This window comes from Mirounga angustirostris, unplaced genomic scaffold, assembly GCF_029215605.1.
Source record: "Mirounga angustirostris isolate CCGP_5_RB_7025 unplaced genomic scaffold, mMirAng1.0.hap1 SCAF_10, whole genome shotgun sequence".
NCBI classification, from domain to species: Eukaryota; Metazoa; Chordata; class Mammalia; order Carnivora; family Phocidae; genus Mirounga; species Mirounga angustirostris.
In genome coordinates this window covers 19,512,324-19,530,148 of record NW_026991718.1, presented here as the reverse complement: position 1 = coordinate 19,530,148, position 17,825 = coordinate 19,512,324, and the positions used below count along the sequence as shown (strand labels likewise).

General features: G+C 52.7%; 1 protein-coding gene across 4 annotated transcripts in view; it reads left to right on the top strand.

The window, feature by feature from the left end:
• ADCY3 (adenylate cyclase 3) overlaps nucleotides 1-17,825 on the top strand; it is a 77,066-nt gene that overhangs the window by 21,912 nt on the left and 37,329 nt on the right. For all 4 annotated transcript variants that reach the window (XM_045884199.3, XM_045884198.3, XM_064571934.1 and 1 more), the window contains one exon: nucleotides 14,087-14,236. In XM_045884199.3, coding sequence (XP_045740155.1) covers nucleotides 14,087-14,236 — 150 coding nt within the window. The remainder of the gene's footprint in view (nucleotides 1-14,086; nucleotides 14,237-17,825) is intronic.

Here is a 17,825-nt window from a genome sequence, read left to right as displayed (position 1 = left end):
ATTCTACACAAACTGTGCTGGAAAACAGGAGGGAACATTTCCCTACTCATTTTATGAGGTCAGCATTCCCAGATAGCAAAACGAGAAAAAGACGTGGGAAAAAAAAGATTACAGGCAAATAGCTCTTGTTGTGTATGTAAAAATCTTTAATAGAACATTAGCAAATAAAACCCAGCAATATGTAAAAAGAGTAACACATTAATGATCGGTTAGATATTTTCAAAGGAATGTAATGTTGTTTTGACATGTTAAAATCAATTGATATGATTCAACATATTAGACTAAAAAGGAAAATTCATGATTATTTCAATAAATGCAGAAAAAGTACTTGACAAAATTCAACACCCATTTATGGTAAAACGTCTTCACAAACTAGGAATAGAAGAAAATTTCTTTGACCTGAGAAAAGGCAGCTCTGAAAAACCTACATCATATTTAATAATGAAAGTCTGAATCCTCTCCTCCTAAGCAGATTTGGCTTTATGGGCACGTGACTTGTGCAGTCTTGAAATTCTTGATGTTGGGCGCCTGGGTGGCTCAGTTGGTTAAGTGACCGCCTTTGGCTCAGGTCACGATCCTGGAGTCCTGGGATCGAGTCCCGCATCGGGCTCCCTGCTCAGCGGGGAGTCTGCTTCTCCCTCTGACTCTCCTCCCTCTCGTGCTCTCTGTCTCTCATTCTCTCTCGCAAATAAATAAATAAAAATCTTAAAAAAAAAAAAAAAAGTCGGACACTTAACCGACTGAGCCCCCACCGGCGCCCCATGAAGTTGCATTTAGATAATAAAATGCAGCAGTAAGATTATACTTCAGTCTAGGGGTTCCCAAGTAGGACAGACCGCACTGGGATCCCCTGGGTGCGATTCGTTCAGAATACAGCTTCCTGGTCCTACCCTGGCTGGAGCCTGGGCATACAAACACAGACCGGTTTGGGAACCACTGATACTCCTACCCTGCCAGGTAGGAATCATTGGAATCAAGACACTCAAGGGGACTCAGGAGGCTGGAAAACTGGGAATAAAGTTCAGAGGCAACGCTGGGGATTTAGCGTGCCTAATCACAATAGCTGACCTTTCCTGAGCCTTCTGTGTCCAGCACGGTATGAGGCGGGGTGCTTGACTCCTATCGTCTCACCCAATTGTCCCAACCCACCCTGAGGCAGGACCGTCTATTCTCGCGTCACAGAAAAGGGAGCCAGCTCAGCGGCGGTGACTTGCGCGGGTCGCAGCCCCCGGCGACAGGGGCAGGATTCAAGCTCCGTGTCTAACCGCCGTGGTACTGGCCCCGAGCGGTGCCTCACGGAGGGAAGGAAGGGGGGGGCAGATGGTCATTGGGGGCCCACAGAGGAGGATGCCACGGGAGCATGGTGCCCAGGTGGTGAGCTGGGAGAGGTGCAGTAGCCACGGGGGGCTGAGCTGGCAGCGCCGACGACGGGCTTGTGTCCCACTCTTGGCCCGAGAGCGCCCCGATCGGGACTCTTGGGTGTCAAAAGCATAAGGCCGATAAGTGGGAAAATTAGGCAAAACCCAATGGAAATATAGTAAAAGTCAGGAACTTCTCAGGAAGCGGGGGGCTGGTTTTAGAACTCTTTTGGAAGCCTGGAAAATGTGGGTTCCCAGGCTGGGAAAAATCCCTGCCGGCTCCGTGGCAGTGGCCAGTCTCTGAGGGGGAGGATTGGATGGTGGCTTCCGCAAGTGGAAGAGCGTTTGAGGGCAAGAGGAAGGAAACTGGGTGGTTGCAGAGGAGATCAGCCCAACAAGTGAGTCGTGTGGCGTCGTTTGCGAGGGATGGTCGGGTTGATGGCGATGGTCTGGCAGAGCCCCCGTGGCCGGTGGCGGTGCCATGTCCATCAGCTGACGTGGCACCCTCCGAACCGATGATAGTCACCTTGTCAGCCGGACTCACCCTGGTCCCTGAGGGAAGGCTCATCTGAGTGAGATGGTGATTCTGTGGGGACAGCCTGAACCGGTTCTGCTGATAATGAGAATGCATCCTTGGTAAGCGTTGGCACCGAACGATGAGGGACAAATGACTGGCTTGGCAGAAAGCTGCGCACCGATCTCGGGGCAGGCAGAGCATCTTCTCCCTTCATTCCTGGGGGCCGTGACCCTGCGGTTCCCAATTCCTGCATTTCACAAAGCAGAGCAGGAGGGCAGAGGGTGAGGCCGTTGGATTCTGTGCCCATGTCTTGTGGGAGGACCGTCGGAAGATTTCTCTTCCCAGCTGATCATTCGAAAGATCTGGTGGGAGGCAAGGCGTGTCCCGTAGAAACCGGTGCACAGAGAGGAGATGCTCAGTGGGCTCATGGACTGGATGCGGAGGCTCTGGGGCAGAGCCGCTGTCCACGGGGTGTTTATGGGGGGCGTTCCTAGGGCAAGGAGGGCGTGTCCGTGACGAGGAGCCTCTGTCCCAAACGGTCCCCAGCTCTGCTGGTGGTCAGGGTGTTCCAAGTGAGTGGACCTTCCAATGGGCGCGTTGTCTTTATTTTCTCTTCACAAAGAGATTCGCGATAGAAAGATTATACGGCAAAAGAGGACAAGAGAAGTTGTCCTAAATCCACAGCCCCGCCCCACCGCCACAAGATAACCACTGCTGAAGTTTCGGTGTTTCTGCTCCTGCCCTGTCTATCTCGTTCTGTGAGATCAGAGTGTGGCTGCATATTTAAACCTTTTTTTTCCCCTCCCAATAATTTATCTTGCAGGTATTTCCTCTTCAAGAAACGTAGGGGAGAGTGTGGTTGCTCAGGCGTGGGGCTGTCAAGGAAGGCTCTGTGGAGAAGGCCACGCTTAGCTAGATTTTAAGGGAAGGGTGGAAGGGGTGGGGGGCATGGGGGCATTTCACATGGGGTGCTTCTCACATCGGGGCATGTAGGGGGTGTTTTCCTGCTGTATTTGAAGCTTCAGGGTCTTAGCTGGGGAGGCAGCCTTTCTCTTCTCCCTTCATCCCCCTGTCTATTCGTCCCTATGCCCGGCAGGCATTGAGCACCTCGTATGTGCCCGGGGTTTGTTGAGTGCCTGGGACATGGTGGTGATCAGAACAGATCTTGTCTCTGCCCCACTGGTGCATGTAACATAATGGGCAGACACGTCTGTTTTACTGAAAGGCAAACATTTAAAGGTAGTAACACGAAGGGGGGCTTTTCTGGATTAGAATGCCAGGTCCACATGCCCTAGCAAGGTCAGATGGGAGGCTTCCTCCCAGATGCTTTAGTGGGAAAGTTTGAGAGCTCTCGAATGTGGGCCGCAGCCTGCGCTGAGGCCAGACGTGCCTGGTGGTAACACATCGGGGAAGTCAGCTTGGCTAGAGCAGATATGTTACATCAGGGACTTGGCGGGGGGGTGGGATGGATATTTGGAAAAACTGATTGGGGCCAAAGTAGGTAGGACTTTGAGTGCCCGAATGAGGATTTTGAATTTTTACCTTTTAGACGGTTGGAAGCTATTGATGTGTTTTGATCAGGAGGTAGCGCTTGCAAAAAGACAATTTTGGAAGATTCCTGTGTTACCAGGGGGTGGATCGGCAGGACCAGAGAGGGGCCCCAGAGAAGTCTGTGCCCAGTCCTGGGGGAGGGGGGACGAGGAAGGAAGACCCAGAGAGACCAGATGGGATGAATGACCCACTGGAGCTGCACAAAGGACCACCCACCCAACAGGGAGAATGGGCTAGTGTGGGTTCAGGCATTCAGCAAAGGTTTCCTGGGGTGTACACAGTGTTGGGTGCTGGGTTGTAGTTATCTGGGGTGCACGGTCCCTGCAAAAACCCATGGCAAGGACTGAGGGCAGGACCATTGAACCGGCATTTGCAGATACAAAGCCTCTCCATGGGCGTGGCTTTGAACGTAGAGATGCTGGTCAGACGGGGAAGGGCAGTGAGGAGGTGCGGTCTCTTGGTGTGAGCGGTGAACATTGGAAAGAGAGTCAGCAGACAGAAGAAAAATAGGTGATGGGCCCAGGGAGGTGATGGGAAGCAGTCATGTATGTTTGGAGTTTGGTTTACAGAACCAGGAAAGTGGGAGGATCTCGGCTTTGCTTTCATATTTGAACAGTGATTTGTAGAACAGTGATTTGTAGAACAGTGATTTGTAGAACAGTGATTTGTAGAAGAGACGCACCCAGAGGTAGAGAGTGTGCAATGCAGATTCCTGGGCCTCAGCAGGCAGGTGGGACCCAAGAGTCTCCCATGCTTCACCTGGTCCCCTGGGAATGCCAACGCACTTGGCTCAGAAGCACTGAGCTGGAGAAATAGCAACTGAGTAGTAAGCCCTGAAGGGCTGTGTTGAAACCAGTGACTTAGAAAACCATCCCGGTTGTCCCTGGACAGGCTCTGAGGGGCTGCAGGGAAGAAGGACCCCTGAGGAACACCTAGGAAGCACAGCAGGAGAGAAGGGGATGGGGTCCCCAAGGAGAAGGAGCCATGGCTGGTTTCTGCAGCTTGAGAAGCTGCAGAAAGTTTCACTCTCAAGATCTGAGTCATTCTGAATTGAGAGGCAGGAAGTTCTGGAATCCTAAGAGCTTGCTCTCTTCCATGGGGCAAAGACTGATGTTTTTGTGTGATTGGGGATCTCCCTGCATATTTCCACATGCTGGGTTTATGTGATGGTTCTGTTTCCGGAATTCTAAAAATCTTCTGTCTCCAAATTATGTGCTCATTTTCCTGTACATTTGTTCTAGAGTTCATTCAAAGACAGTTCCAGAAAGTCAGCATCTATGCATTCAATGCAGCTGGTATTGCTCAGAGGTAACAAGACCAGAGCAGGCACCGTGGAGCCCTGTGGTCATTCTGCTTACTCCCATGAACGTATAATTATTTCTTGCCTTTTTTTTCATTTAACATTGGTCATCAGAAATTGGCTTAAATGTTCTTTACCATCCAGAGTCCGTATATTAAAACGTCTGTAAAAGCTCAGTGTTGTGTGTGTAAAAGCCCACAACCAAGTTTGCCAGATCAAGTTTTATTCCCTTGTAGGGGCCTTTGCTGACCTACCCTTTTCTCCATCAGGGTCAGTCTGTGCTTCCTCTCTTTCCAGTAGCTTCTTTGTCCCCGCTAGAGTTGAGCTCTTGAGGTCATTTTTTTTTCCCTACTGTCAAGGACCCAGCATGGGGCCCCACCGTTCACTGAGACATCAGCGGGGTTGAGTTTTTTAAAAAAGGATCTGAAGCCAAACATGATTAAATGTTTTAAAATAGAGTTCTTTAAGTAAAATCGGAATTATTTGGCCTGGAGAAAAAGACCAATGTGACTAAGTAATGGGGTCACATCAATAAGGAAACACCGAAGGAAACACAAGAGGAAACACCGAATGCTGTGACCAGATGTTTTCTATCTCTATAGCAAAGACTCTGGAGGAGGTGGGGGAAGCTTTTGATTGAGTTCTGTGGTTCTTAAGCATCTGGGCTAACAAGACCCTTTTGAGAATCTGTGAGAGCAATGGACTTGCTCCTCCAGAAAAGTGTGAAACATTTGCCCCTAATTTTAGGGGTTCACTGACTTCCCCTATCCTAGTCCCCAGACTTCAAGTGAATAATCCCTGGGTCAGTATAAAATGTTAGGTGTGAGATGTTCATTCCTGTGTCTCCTCCTACAGAGAGATAGACTGGATGACCTCCTCTGGTCTTCATTACCCTCCCCCAGTGACATGGGCCTTCTTTCCATCGTGCGTGGGTTTATCAAGATATCGTGTCCTTATGTTCAATGAGTATCAGTAACATTTTCCTTTTAGCCCCAAGGCCTGTGACTGACATAAACATCTGCTTGCTCATGTCTTTGTCCTCAGAGTTCATTACTGTGCAGTAAAAAAGCTTAAGGAAATTTTCACGTGAATCCTCAGGAATCAGAAAGGAAGAAGGCATTGTTCTAGCCCAGGTTTCCTGACCTCGGGTCTATTGACACTTGGGGCTGGGTATTTATTGTGGGGAGTGCTGTGTGCATTGTGGAATGTTCAGCAGCATCCCTGGCCTCCACTCACAGATGCCCCTGCCCTTGGGGGCTTGCTGTGTCCCGGGCTGGGAGAAGCATCAGAAGGTATGGTGGGGGTGTCCCCTGGAAAAGAGGCATATATTCTCCAGCCAGGATGCTTTTTCTTCTGAGTCTTCCCGTGGCTGGGTCTTTTTTGCTGTTCACATCTCAGCTTCAGTGCTCGTGCTTCAGGGACACCTGTCCTAACCACCAACCAGCCCCTGAGTGGCACGCAGCGACATGTTCCTCACTTGCACATGCATGGTGTGGCCGGGGGGTGGCTGATCTGGGCTGGGTTCAGCTGGGTTGGGCTCCAGGTGTAGCTTGGGTTTTACGGGGCCCCCACGGGTCCCTCGTTCTGTATCACTGCACGTCTCGGTGCATATTGTTCTCATGGCAACAGTGGAAGAGGACGTGCGGGCATATCTCAACATTCACTCATGTCATACGTGCTGACATCCATTTGGGCCAAAGCAGATCCCGCGGTCAGAGTCAGCAGGAGGGAAGAGTCTCAGTGAGGCAGTGGCAAGGGTGTGGCCGTATGACACTTGTCCAGGGGAGTGAAGAATGGGGGCCAGCCGTCTCCCTCACCTTCTGATCTAAAGCAGCTACCATCACTTTATCATCTTTATTCCCTGCTGAGCTCTGATACTCTTGTTGTTGAATTATGTTTCTTTTGTATCTACTGTTACCAGAACATCCACTGACAGCAGGGACTTTTTCTGCCCTATTCACTGCTACATGTCAAGCAGCTCCCTGGCACGGGATGGGCATTCACTAAATCTTGAATGAATGAATGAATGAATGAATGAATGAATGAATGAATGAATAGTTCTGTTTGGGGGATGGGGGTGGTAGTGTTGGAGCTGGGTCTTGGGATCGTAACCATAACAGGTATGTGCTGGGTGTTTGACCTGGGTTACGTCGGAGGATCATCACTTATGGCCCTCCACAGGCTAGAGCAAAGGCAGGATGTTCTGGTTAGAGCTGTAGAGCTCTGACATAGAACATCTTCTTAGAGGATTGGAGAGAGGTCCAGCCAGGTAGATGAAACGAGTGACACTAGAACCCAGTTGTCAGGACTGCCATGTTCCACACCTGTAGGGGAGCCATCAGGTCAGAGTCTGCAGAGTGGTGCCCCTGGGGTTGTGCAGTGCACAACCTGAGAAGCCATTCTGGCAACGCAGCAGATCATGAGGGACCTCATGTAACATGTCAGGTTGGCTGGGTGCCTATTCTAGAAGTTGTCTTTGTTTTGGACGAGGGTGGACATGGAATGTCTTTTAGCAGAGGCATGCCCAAGCTATAAAACAAGTTGGAAGCTTCTAGAGGTCCTCTTGTTTTGAGGCACATGGTGGAAACTTGACAGATGCCGAGCTTGGAAGGACAGCTCAGTGGTACCCTGAAGCTTGAATCTTGAATTGTGCTGAGTAGGGTTGTATTTACTGGAGACCCCAGACATCTCTTGGCACAGAGATGCTAGAGTTAGCTGCAGGGTAGCATGAGAGAGCCCCCCCGTTGTCTGCAGACCTCCCCACCTGTGTAGATGCTTCAGGTCCTTTCTGGGTTCTGTGCTCCCCATGGGCCCCCAGTGCCTTGGACTTCACCCAGCCTCTGCTGAGCCTCGTCACAACTCAGCTAAGTAACGTAGGGAAAGTCTTGGACTCATGCTCAGGTACTGTGCTTGCTGGTTGGGGGCGAGGCCAGCAGTGGACCTGCCCCCCAGGCCGTACAGGTCTGGCCAGGCTGCCTTCTGATGTTCAGTGCCCTGGGTTGGGGGCAGGTTTTTATTAGCGCCTTGAAACTCGAACCCTGTGCTTGTAGCGGGTACAAAAGAGGAAAGAGATCTGAGCTCCAGTGTGAGCACTGTCAGGAGATCACAGCCTTGTAGCCTCGTGTCTCCGGATTCAAGTCTCTTCCACAAAGTGAGAATACGAACTTCACTTGTTGTGACAAGTAAGCAGGACAGTGAACGTGGAGGCTCTGAGCAAACTCTGTTGCGGTAGCGTCGGTAGGCACCAATTTCCCAGAGTCACTCAGGACGTGTCCCCTGGGAGCTGGCTTTCTCGTGAAGTAAACAGTAAACGGACAAACAAGAAAGGATGGGGGAATGCGAAGTGCAGAGACTTCTCTGCAGGGTCTTAAACAGGAAAATGTTACAGAGAGTGAGGGGGGGTGCTCAGGGCAGGCCTCTGGGAGGAGGGGATATAGCAGGGACCTGACTGATGAGGACCAGCTGCAGTCTGCAGTGAGCTCCGGAGGGGGGTGCCCCTGGGCACCGTGTGGGGCGGCTGCAGGCTCTGGCCAGGCTTCCTGGGGTTGGGGAGGCTGGTTGCCAGCAGAGATGCTGCTCCCTTGCTCCTTCCTGCCCCGCGGCTCCTTGGAGACTTTTGTTTGTTTGTTTTTTCCAAAACATCTAAGTTTGTTTTAATGCACAGAGGCTCCGACGTGGTCTTCCCCTGACACAGAGCATCCCGGGGTCTCTGAGGGCGGCTGACAAGGACGTTGACATCCCAGAGTGACTTTCTCTCTCTGGGTTTCTTCTCCCCAGTTCTGGAGTGTTCTGGAATCCCCAGGCCGGACTGAGCCTATGGGGGAGGGGTCGGCCTAGGCAGGGGAGGCACCAGCCCTCCTCCGATGGGGTGACTTCTTTTTTAAAGCCCTGCTTCGAGCGGTCCTGTGTCCCCGTGGACTGTTAGAAATGTACAGGATACTGTGATTCATCAGATTCCAAGGGGAAGGGTTTTGTAAAGGAATTTTCTCACGGCTGTGTGTCTGAGCTGGGTTATTACAAACACTTCATCCGGCTGTCATGGGTTAGATGAAGCTGTCGTCTGAATGGTTACCCACTTGGGAGATTCATTCATTCTCCTCATTATTTTAAAAATCTCGTGTTTAAAAAAAAAAAAAACAACAGTTCTTTTGCAGTGAGACTGCTGCCCAGTCTCTCTCACTGGAGAGAGGCGGCCACTGGGGTACGAAGAGGTGACTTTGGTGGCACCCCAGAGCAGGGCTTCTCAGGCTCATTGTGGGGGGGAGTCACGCTGAGACTGAAGCCTGGTGTGGGGCATCCAGGGGAACAGGCTCACGGTGGCACCACGGCCCCCCACCTGAGCCCCCCAAGGAGCCAGGGGCCACGCATCAGGGCTCCTGCTGGCCTTCGGAGCTGCTTCCCCAGGGCAGGTGTCCTGTGTGCGAACCCTGCCGTTGGAGCGCGCCCCCCAGGCGGTCACTGTGGACAGTGGTGGAGAGGAGAAGCCTTCCTGCCATGCTGCCGTGCTCGGGGGTCGCTGAGTGCCGTGTCCGAGCCAGTCTTTGTTTCTGAGACCCGCGTCGTCTTGAAGCTGTGCGACACCTCCCTGACCCAGTGTGACTGCCACCCATCCGGCCTCTGTGCTCTTTGCAGGCTCAGCCTTATCCTCTGGATGTTTCCTGCAGGGGACGGTCTCCCCAGCTGTCCTGGCCTGCACAGTCCCCAGCAAAGTGACCGAGCCTCGTTCCTCTGTTCAGAGGCTGGGGTGGGAAAGAGTTGGGGTGCAGCGGAGGCGATATTGACTTGAGGGCTGGGTCCCAGGGAGATCATGAGGCTGGGAGGTCAGGTCTGGGATGGTTTCTGGTCTGCTCTTCTGCTGACCAGAGGCTGAAGGGGTCAGGGTGAGGGGCGAGTTGTGACGTGGTTGCACTACCTCAGGGGGGTCTGGGGAGCACGGGGGAGGGGAAGGAGGCAGGGGCCCGCGGAGGGAAATGGGGGGGCTGAGCGGGGCTCTTGGGGAGGAGGAGGGGCCTGCCGGGTGGGCCAGGTGTAACTGGGGTGGGGGGGGACAGGGAAGGCAGCCCTGGAGGGAGAAGAGAGACCCTCCCCCCCTACCCCGGGTGGGGGGAGCCCCAGGAACTTACTCCAGGACAGCAGAGCTCAGGGCGCAGCATGAAGACACCCATTTGTCCCAGTCACATGAGAGACACAGTTCAGACTCTCGCCAGGGTTCACATTGTCCCTGGGTCTACAGTTCTTAACCTGTAGCGGGAAGCGGGACTCACGGATGTGTTTTAGAGAAACGACAGCCTCCCTGCTTACCCCACCGTGTCCTCCCTGGACCTGGGCCGTGTCCCGCCTGCAGTGGCCCTGGGGGCAGGGACAGCGTCTCAGTCACCGTGGACTCCTCGGTGCCGACACCGTGCTGGACTCACCGTGCGAGGAGTGAAACTCGTTTTTTTCACATATCGAGGAGCACATCCATTCTGCAAAGTGAGACATGTTTATAAATGTGAAATGGGGAATGTCTGAATTTTAAGAGCTTAGAGGTACGGCTGTTATGTATGCCGCTGTGCATACCTGTAGATGTACCGCTTTCTTTCGGAATATAAATGTGAACAGCTCCCGCAAGAGGGCAGGTATCTGGGTGGCAGTTTGAGTTTTCAAAATGTCCCATATCCTTTCTGGGGGGAGGTGGGGTTACCATATGTAAGTAGGCCAGGGGTGTTTGCAGGATGGGGCCCTGCGTCATGGAATAGAAGAGATGAGCGTGGGAGCAACCCTGTCCCCTGGTTCTGAGCCCTCGCTCTATCTCCGTTCCTTCTCCTGTAAAATCGGAACAACACGGCCGGTCTTGAGTGGATTAAACAAGATGAGGCAGGTCAAGCATGTGCCTGTGTCCAGGACCTAAGGTGATGTGAGGTGATATCCCAGGCAAGGAACTAAGGCTGGGAGGAGAGGCCACATAGGGGGGTTGGGGTTGGCCGGGAGCACTGGAGACCACTGCCCACCCCCCCATCACCTGAGCCCCCCCAGGGGTGGAGCCGGCCAGGCGACCATCACCCAGGTGGCCGTGTTGCTGTGTGTTTTGCATGTTGAGAGCCTCTCCCATGAGCAGAGCAACTCCTCGCTCCCAAACCTGCCTCCCCGCTAGTGGACCCTGGCTTCCTGGATGGAGGTCTCCTTGGCTTAGCAGCATCGCCCGGTCAGATTTGTGCCCTGGACTTGGAGGCGGAGAGTCACCTGTAGGGCCCTGGCTAATCCTCCCGCCGCTTGCTGCCTGGCACAGGGGGATTGCTGAGCTCCTTCCAAGCTGTGGAGCTATGGCTGCGTGGAACAGAGGGGTTGGGCAGGAACAGAGCAACAGCAACCCTGAGGACCCTTTCTTTAGTCGAGGCAAGTTTAGAGAATTAAGGGAGCTCTGAGAATCCCACAGCCTGGGGCTCCTAGGAGAATTCTCTAGAAAGGAATAAGCTCTCTGGGAGGCAGAGGGAGAATTCCCTGGCATGGGAGGGACTTGCAGGACCCACATGAGTCTCTAGCATGTGGCCCAGTAGTGGCCATTTGGCTCCTCCCTGCACACGTGAGCTGAGAGCGCAGGTCAGGAAGGGGTGGGCAACGCCCTCTGTAATTTGGGGTGCTCAGGGAACAGGAGGCAGTGTGACCGACCCATCCTTGCCTTCCCTCCAGCCTTTCCGAGGGGTCCTCTCCAGGCCCAACCTTCACCCTCTGAGGTGAGGGGTCAGGACTGCAGGGACCTTGGAGAGGAGTTAGCTCTCAGTTCACAGATGGTGAAGGAGGGGCTCAGAGAAATTACTAATCTACCAGGTTGCCCATCCAGTGAGGGGCAGCGCCACAGGCCAGGCCGCCTCCTGTACCTGTTTTCTGCACCTCCAAGTAGAAGGCAAAAGGGGAGCTTATTTTGAAATAGGCATAGTTCAAGGAAGGGAGTGCTGCCCCATAGAAATGGTCTCCAGGTGCAAGCCGAACCTGAATCCTCTTCTCCTCGGAGAACTACTTTTGGTGGAGGTTGGTCTGACGCTTTCCCACTGTAGCTGCTCTCTGACTGACTGCAGAGCAGAGGTGGTTTTCTTAGGCGGGCAGCCTGGTGGATCATGACAGCAGTAAGCCTGACAGAGTCTTAGCACTGTACGCTTTACAGAGTCTGTTCCGTCCACCCCGCCAGGTGGTCAGGCAGGGCCTGTTGTGGGGTAAGGAGACCCCTGAGCGTGAAGCTCTGTCCCTGGCCCGGTGTGGCAGCCCAGGCTGGTTGTGGCCAGGGCCAGAGATGGGCCTGTGGCCCCAGGGCAGCTTGCCTTGTCGGGAGCCTCTGGTTGGGAGTCGTGGACACTGGTAGGTATGGGGCCCAGACATGCGACTCCTCAATGTGCAGCTATTCCCTTGACCTCCAGGACCCAGAGCCCCATAAGGCCAGAGACCCTCGGCCTTGGTGACTGCTGTATTTGGACCCCGCATGAGCTTTGGCAAAGTGCAACTGCTCAATGAGGATGCGTGAGGTACACCCTGACCTTGTCGACTAGCTTCCTATACCATGAACTTGGGGCCGGGCAGATTTCCAAGGCTATGCAGTCCCCAAAGGGAGGTGGCCTCTGGGCTGGTAGAAGTTCCTGGACCTCAGGCCAAGACTGGCTTTCAGACTCAGCGTGGTCTGTGTGATTTGCTTTGACTCGACATAAATTGGCAGCTCTTTGGACTATCAGGTATTTAATAAGTGGCCTGAGGCCATGAGGATACTGACTGCTCAGGTGGGAATGGCCTATCATGCCCAAGCAGAAGTGCAAGAGATGTCCCATGGGATTTTGAAGTTGCCCCTTGCCGCATGAATGGTGTAGGCAGTCGGGGCTACCCAGACCCAAGAACACAATGAGGTTAGTTGCTGGAACCAGCCATCAGAGGAGCTTGTGAAATCTGCATTCAATGACCAGTATCAAGACACACCTCACCTACTAACAAATTCATTATTCAGCGGGCCTTTGCTGAGCGCCCAGGCCTGCAGGAACTTTCTGCTGGGGGTGGTGGGTCAGCATTGATCAGCCCTGATCACACAGAATTAGAGAAGAATATGGTGTAACTGAGAGTCCCCAGAAAATTCACGTCAGAGTTAACCTCTCTTATTGTCTATTAAACCATCTTGTTCGAATATCTAAAATTGACTTCCCTGCATTTTTCACCTATTCAGAAAACATTATACTTTTCTAGGAGAACATTTTCTTTCTGTAGGTCTAGAAATGAAGAACTCTTCTGCCTCCCTACCCACATCTCAACTACAAACTTCTGCCTAAACCACACCCTTCAGAGGAGGGGTCTGGCCTCCCCTGGTGGGACCTCAGGGAACCAAGGTGGGGAGGGTGTGAGCTGGCCTCCGGGAATGGGAGGGGCCGGACCTGGAAATGGGCCTCATAGGAGCTGGAGAAGCGGGAGAAGCTAGAACCTGGTCCAGCCCCAAATGGGACCCAGTCAGGGTCAAAGACTGTGGCCATTAGCAACAAGCACCAGGAAATCTGATGTGGTTTGGATGTTCGGGTCCATATCCAAGGTCACCTGTGGCAGGAGGCGGTCAGGTCTGTGGTCCCAGCAGCCTGTGGAAGCCAGCTGGGGACTATAGACAGCTAGGGGAGCCTCCAGGAGGCTAAGGATGGAGGAACAGACTCTCAGTGCCCAAGAAGGCCTTTGTGCCACTGTCCTGAGCTTGCAAAACAGATGTCTGGTCCCCACAGCTGCCCTTTCCCCTTCCCGTAGCTTCCTCGTGGGACCTGGGTACTGGTACTGGCAGGTGGGTTGGCTGAGGGGGTGCGTGTGAATCCCTGCAGCACCACGTGTAAGGCGGTGTGATGACTCGGGTCAGCGCAGGACTGCTGCATGGCCCCTGGGACCTTCCACACAGCCTGCAGCTTTCATGCGCTCCTGGCTAGTGGGTCTGGGATTTGTACGCTCTCCTGCCCCGCTCATCAGCACAGCAGCTAAGGGTAACTAATAGGTCCTCAGTAAGTGGTGGTTGAACAAATGAGTGAGTGAGTGAATGAATGAATGAATGAATGAATTGGGTAGCAGAGGGACTGCTCAGGCCACACAGGTGGACGGGATTGGCCAGTTTAGCTGTGGTGTGAAGCAAGCGGGGAGAACAGCCCCTCAACTCAACCAGCCTTCCAGGCGCGGGCCTCACCCTCCTGTGGTAAGTGGGGCAGGATCTGCTCCAGGGACCTAAATACCCCATCGAGGGCAGAGGCTCGCCGGGGCCCTCCCTGGACACCATGCAGCCCGGGGTTTGATTTTCGTTACCGCCTTGTGCCCCCCTTCTCCGTCCCTCCTCCTGAGCACGTGCCTTCCTCATTGTCCTTTTCTCTCCTCCTCGGGGCACAGATCCTGGCCAACGTCTTTCTCTACCTGTGCACCATCACCGTGGGCATCATGTCCTACTACATGGCGGACCGCAAGCACCGCAAGGCCTTCCTGGAGGCCCGCCAGTCGCTGGAGGTGAAGATGAACCTGGAAGAGCAGAGCCAGCAGCAGGTGAGGCTCTTTCAGGGTGGCCCCAGGGCAGTCTGGGCCCCGGGCCGGGGGCCGTGGCTAGAGAGGGGCTGGGGGTGTGGGGGCCAGTGCGGCAGCCCCCCCGGGTTTGGAGTTCACTGCCAGGGTCAGGTGTTGGCTGTCTGCTGGGCCTCTCGCCCTCAGAGGGTTCCTCCTGACTTCAGGGAGCTTCTCTCGCCGGAAACTCCCTCCTCTCTCTTCCTCTGTGCTTGACCTAAACCTCCCCTCCTTCTGTTTTGTTTTGTTTCCCCCTGTAATTTAAAACTTTTTAAAGAACTACGCTGATCCAAGCAGTCACCAGTAACTCCCTGTGTTCCTCTCTCAGGCTAAAAAGTTCTGTGTGTTTATTTTGAATGCTTTTTCCCCGCGGGCATCACTTCAGGTCCACCCTCCTCTGCCCACCTTTCTGGTTCTGCGGCCCACTGGCCCTGCGCACCTGCCACGGGCCCGGCGCTGGGTCTCTGCAGCCGCGGTGGGCCCAGCCGTAGCGGGGGCCTTCCCGGTGAGGACCCCCAGCCCGCTCCCCTCCACCCAAGGTGCTAAGTTTCCTTCACGCTCGGGGCAGGTTCCTACTTCCTTCATGCTCGGGGCAGGTTCCTACTTCCTTCATGCTCGGGGCAGGTTCCTACTTCCTTCTCCTTCTAAGTCATTGATGAAGAAGTAAAACCAGCCCAAACCCCGGGGACCCCGCTGTTTACATTTTTCCACGGACAGAAGCGCGTACTGTCCCTGCTGTTTACTGGCTTTATTCCAGCCCGATCCACCCGGTTCTCATGTGATTCAGTCTTTTAAATAGTTTCTGGTTTGGATTCATCTCAAATGCCTTTCAAAGGTCTGTAGAAATTACATCTGCCAACTTCCTGTTATCCATAGGTTTATTTCCCCCTAACAAACAAACTCAATAGGTTGAAAATACAGGATTCTCTGTGCTGGGAACCATGTCATCCTGGGTTCAGGTGCTGCTCTTGGCTCTGGATTCACTGAAATTGCTGTTTTCACAGACCCACTCAGGTGGACAGAGCCATAGTTTTTGGGGGCCACTCTAGAAGGCCTGCCAAGGAGCCCCATTGGCAGGCCTCACCTTCTCTAGACGGTGCTCTTCAAAGGGTCACACTGAGTCATTTGCTAAGTCCTGAGGATGTGTTTTCTCTGTTTACCAAGGAGAGCTAGAAGCTTCTGAGCTGGGCCTTGGACCCAGCTTCTTCAGAAAGCAGGTTTTAGAAGGGGAAACTCCCCAGCCTCCATTGCCACAAAGGGCCAAGTTCAAGCTTAGCGGCTCATTGTATTTGTCTCCTTTTCCCCATCCCTGTATCCCGTGGTTACCCAGGAGCTGCTCCTGCTTGAATGTATGTAAAGAATCCCACTTTACTCGCTTTATAGAGTCTCTTGAAAGGTGTTCTTCAGTTTCTGTTTTTTTATGCTGTCTTGTTTCTCTTTGCATCTTACGTCTCCCACTGTGGAGGCATCCCTCTGGGTTCTCTATGTTAAAAAATGCCTGTGTCCCTGCTCAGCTAGGTCAGGAGTTCTTTTTTCTCTAGTATTTGTGCAGTTTTCAGCATCCCTGTCAACCTTGTCTGTCTCACAGCATATAATTGGCATAACCCAGGACATCTTCTGTCACATCGACAGTGCTTGGGGTAGGGGCCTCCTGGAGTGGTGGGGAAGGTCCTGCGTCTCCCCTGGATCTCTTATTCTCTGCATAGATAATTTAGACAAGCTGCCCACCTCTCCCAGCCTCGCCTTCCTCGTCTGCAAAGCAGGAGTACTGAACTTGGCTTGTGGGGTTCCCTGCAGGTAGAAACACAGGCGGAAGGGCTTCGTAGACTGTAGAGCTTGGACATGCTGATGATCAGGCTGCGTGCACGGGCCACGCAGGGCTTGGGCATTTTCTGATGCCCCCTCGGGGCAGGGTCAGCGTGGGGAGCCCCCATCCTGGCGGAGAGGGCCCCTGCGGTATGCTCCAGGACGCCCGTGTGCTACGTCGCCGCCAGGGGGCGCTGCACCCGGTCTGGGGCACCCTGCGGCTCCACCGTGGGGCCTGCCCAGGGCCGCAGCAGCAGAGCGGACTGGCTCCAGGGGCGAGAGGTCCAGGGAGGCAGAAGGGAGGTGCTGGGGGCAGGAGAGGCACAAATGTACATCCCCGGGCCGAGCTGGGGCGCCGCAGGTGCCTGTAAATACCCATCACGTGGAATGCATTTGTCTCGCCCAGCTCTAGCCGGAGTGTGACCTTGGGACAGCATCTTCACCTCTTTGGGCCTCACTCAGTTTCCCTATGTGTAAAGTGTACCTGAGAATAAAACCTTTGGCGAAAATGGGATAATTTGAGTGAATCCCTTTGGAAAGGAGAAAAGCCCTGTTACCAACAGGAGGGGCGGAATTCTGCAGCCCACCAGCACCACTGTGCCCTGCAGTTTGCTCGTGTTTTCCTTAGGACTCTGGTGACTGTGTGCGTGAGGGGGATCTGCTTGCATTTTTACTTTCTCCCCATGTCCTTGGCAGGTTTGGGCATCGTGGTTGTGCTGGACTTAGGAACTAATTTGAGAAGTGTTTCCTTTTTCTAACCCGGGAGAGCTTGAAGAACACACAGGTTCTTTACAGGATTAGAAGGACTCCCTAATGAGGCCCTAGGGCTCAGGAGTTTTCTTTATGAGATTCAGTTTCCTTCACAAGTACAAGGTTTTTGGTTTTTTGGTTTTTTTGTATAAGTTATAGAACGTTTTTGTTTTTTCAGGAACTTATCCATTTCATATAAATGTCACATTTTTTACATGTTTATCCTCTTCTTATCTTGTTTGTGGGATTTGTGGCAATATTCCTTTTTCTTTTTCTTTTTTTAAAGATTTTTATTTATTTATTTGACAGAGAGAGACACAGCGAGAGAGGGAACACAAGCTGGGGGAGTGGGAGAGGGAGAAGCAGGCTTCCTGCCGAGCAGGGAGCCCGATGCAGGGCTCGATCCCAGGACTCTGAGATCACGACCTGAGCTGAAGGCAGATGCTTAACGACTGAGCCACCCAGGCGCCCCAGCAATGTTCCTTTTTCATTACTGGTATTGGTAGTTTGTGCCTTCTGTTTATTTGTCCTTAATCTGTCTTGCTGAGGTTTATTAAAGTTTGAGCCTTTTCAGTGAACCACCTTTTTGTTGCTCTCTTTGTACACTTCCATAATTTGTTGTTTTTGACTTTGATTTTCTTTTACTTTCTTCAGGGTTAACATCATGTTCTTTTTTTACCTTCTCGAGATGGAATTTAGCTAACTAATTTTAGCATTTTTCTTTACTAAAACATGCACCCGATGCTATGGATTTCCCTCATCACTTGCTTTTTGCTTTCTTCTATAAATTTTGATATGTCCTAATTTCCATCGAGTTATCTTTGATCCACAGGTTGAGTGTACATTAATTAATTTGCAAACATCCAGGGAATTTTTAAGGTCATCTTTTCATTATTGATTTTTAGTTTACTTCTGTAGTCGGAGAACATACTCTGTACGACTTCAGTCCTTTGAAATTTGTCGGAACTTGATTTTTGACCTTGCATTTTTTAATGATTCTGATGCACTTAAGGACAAC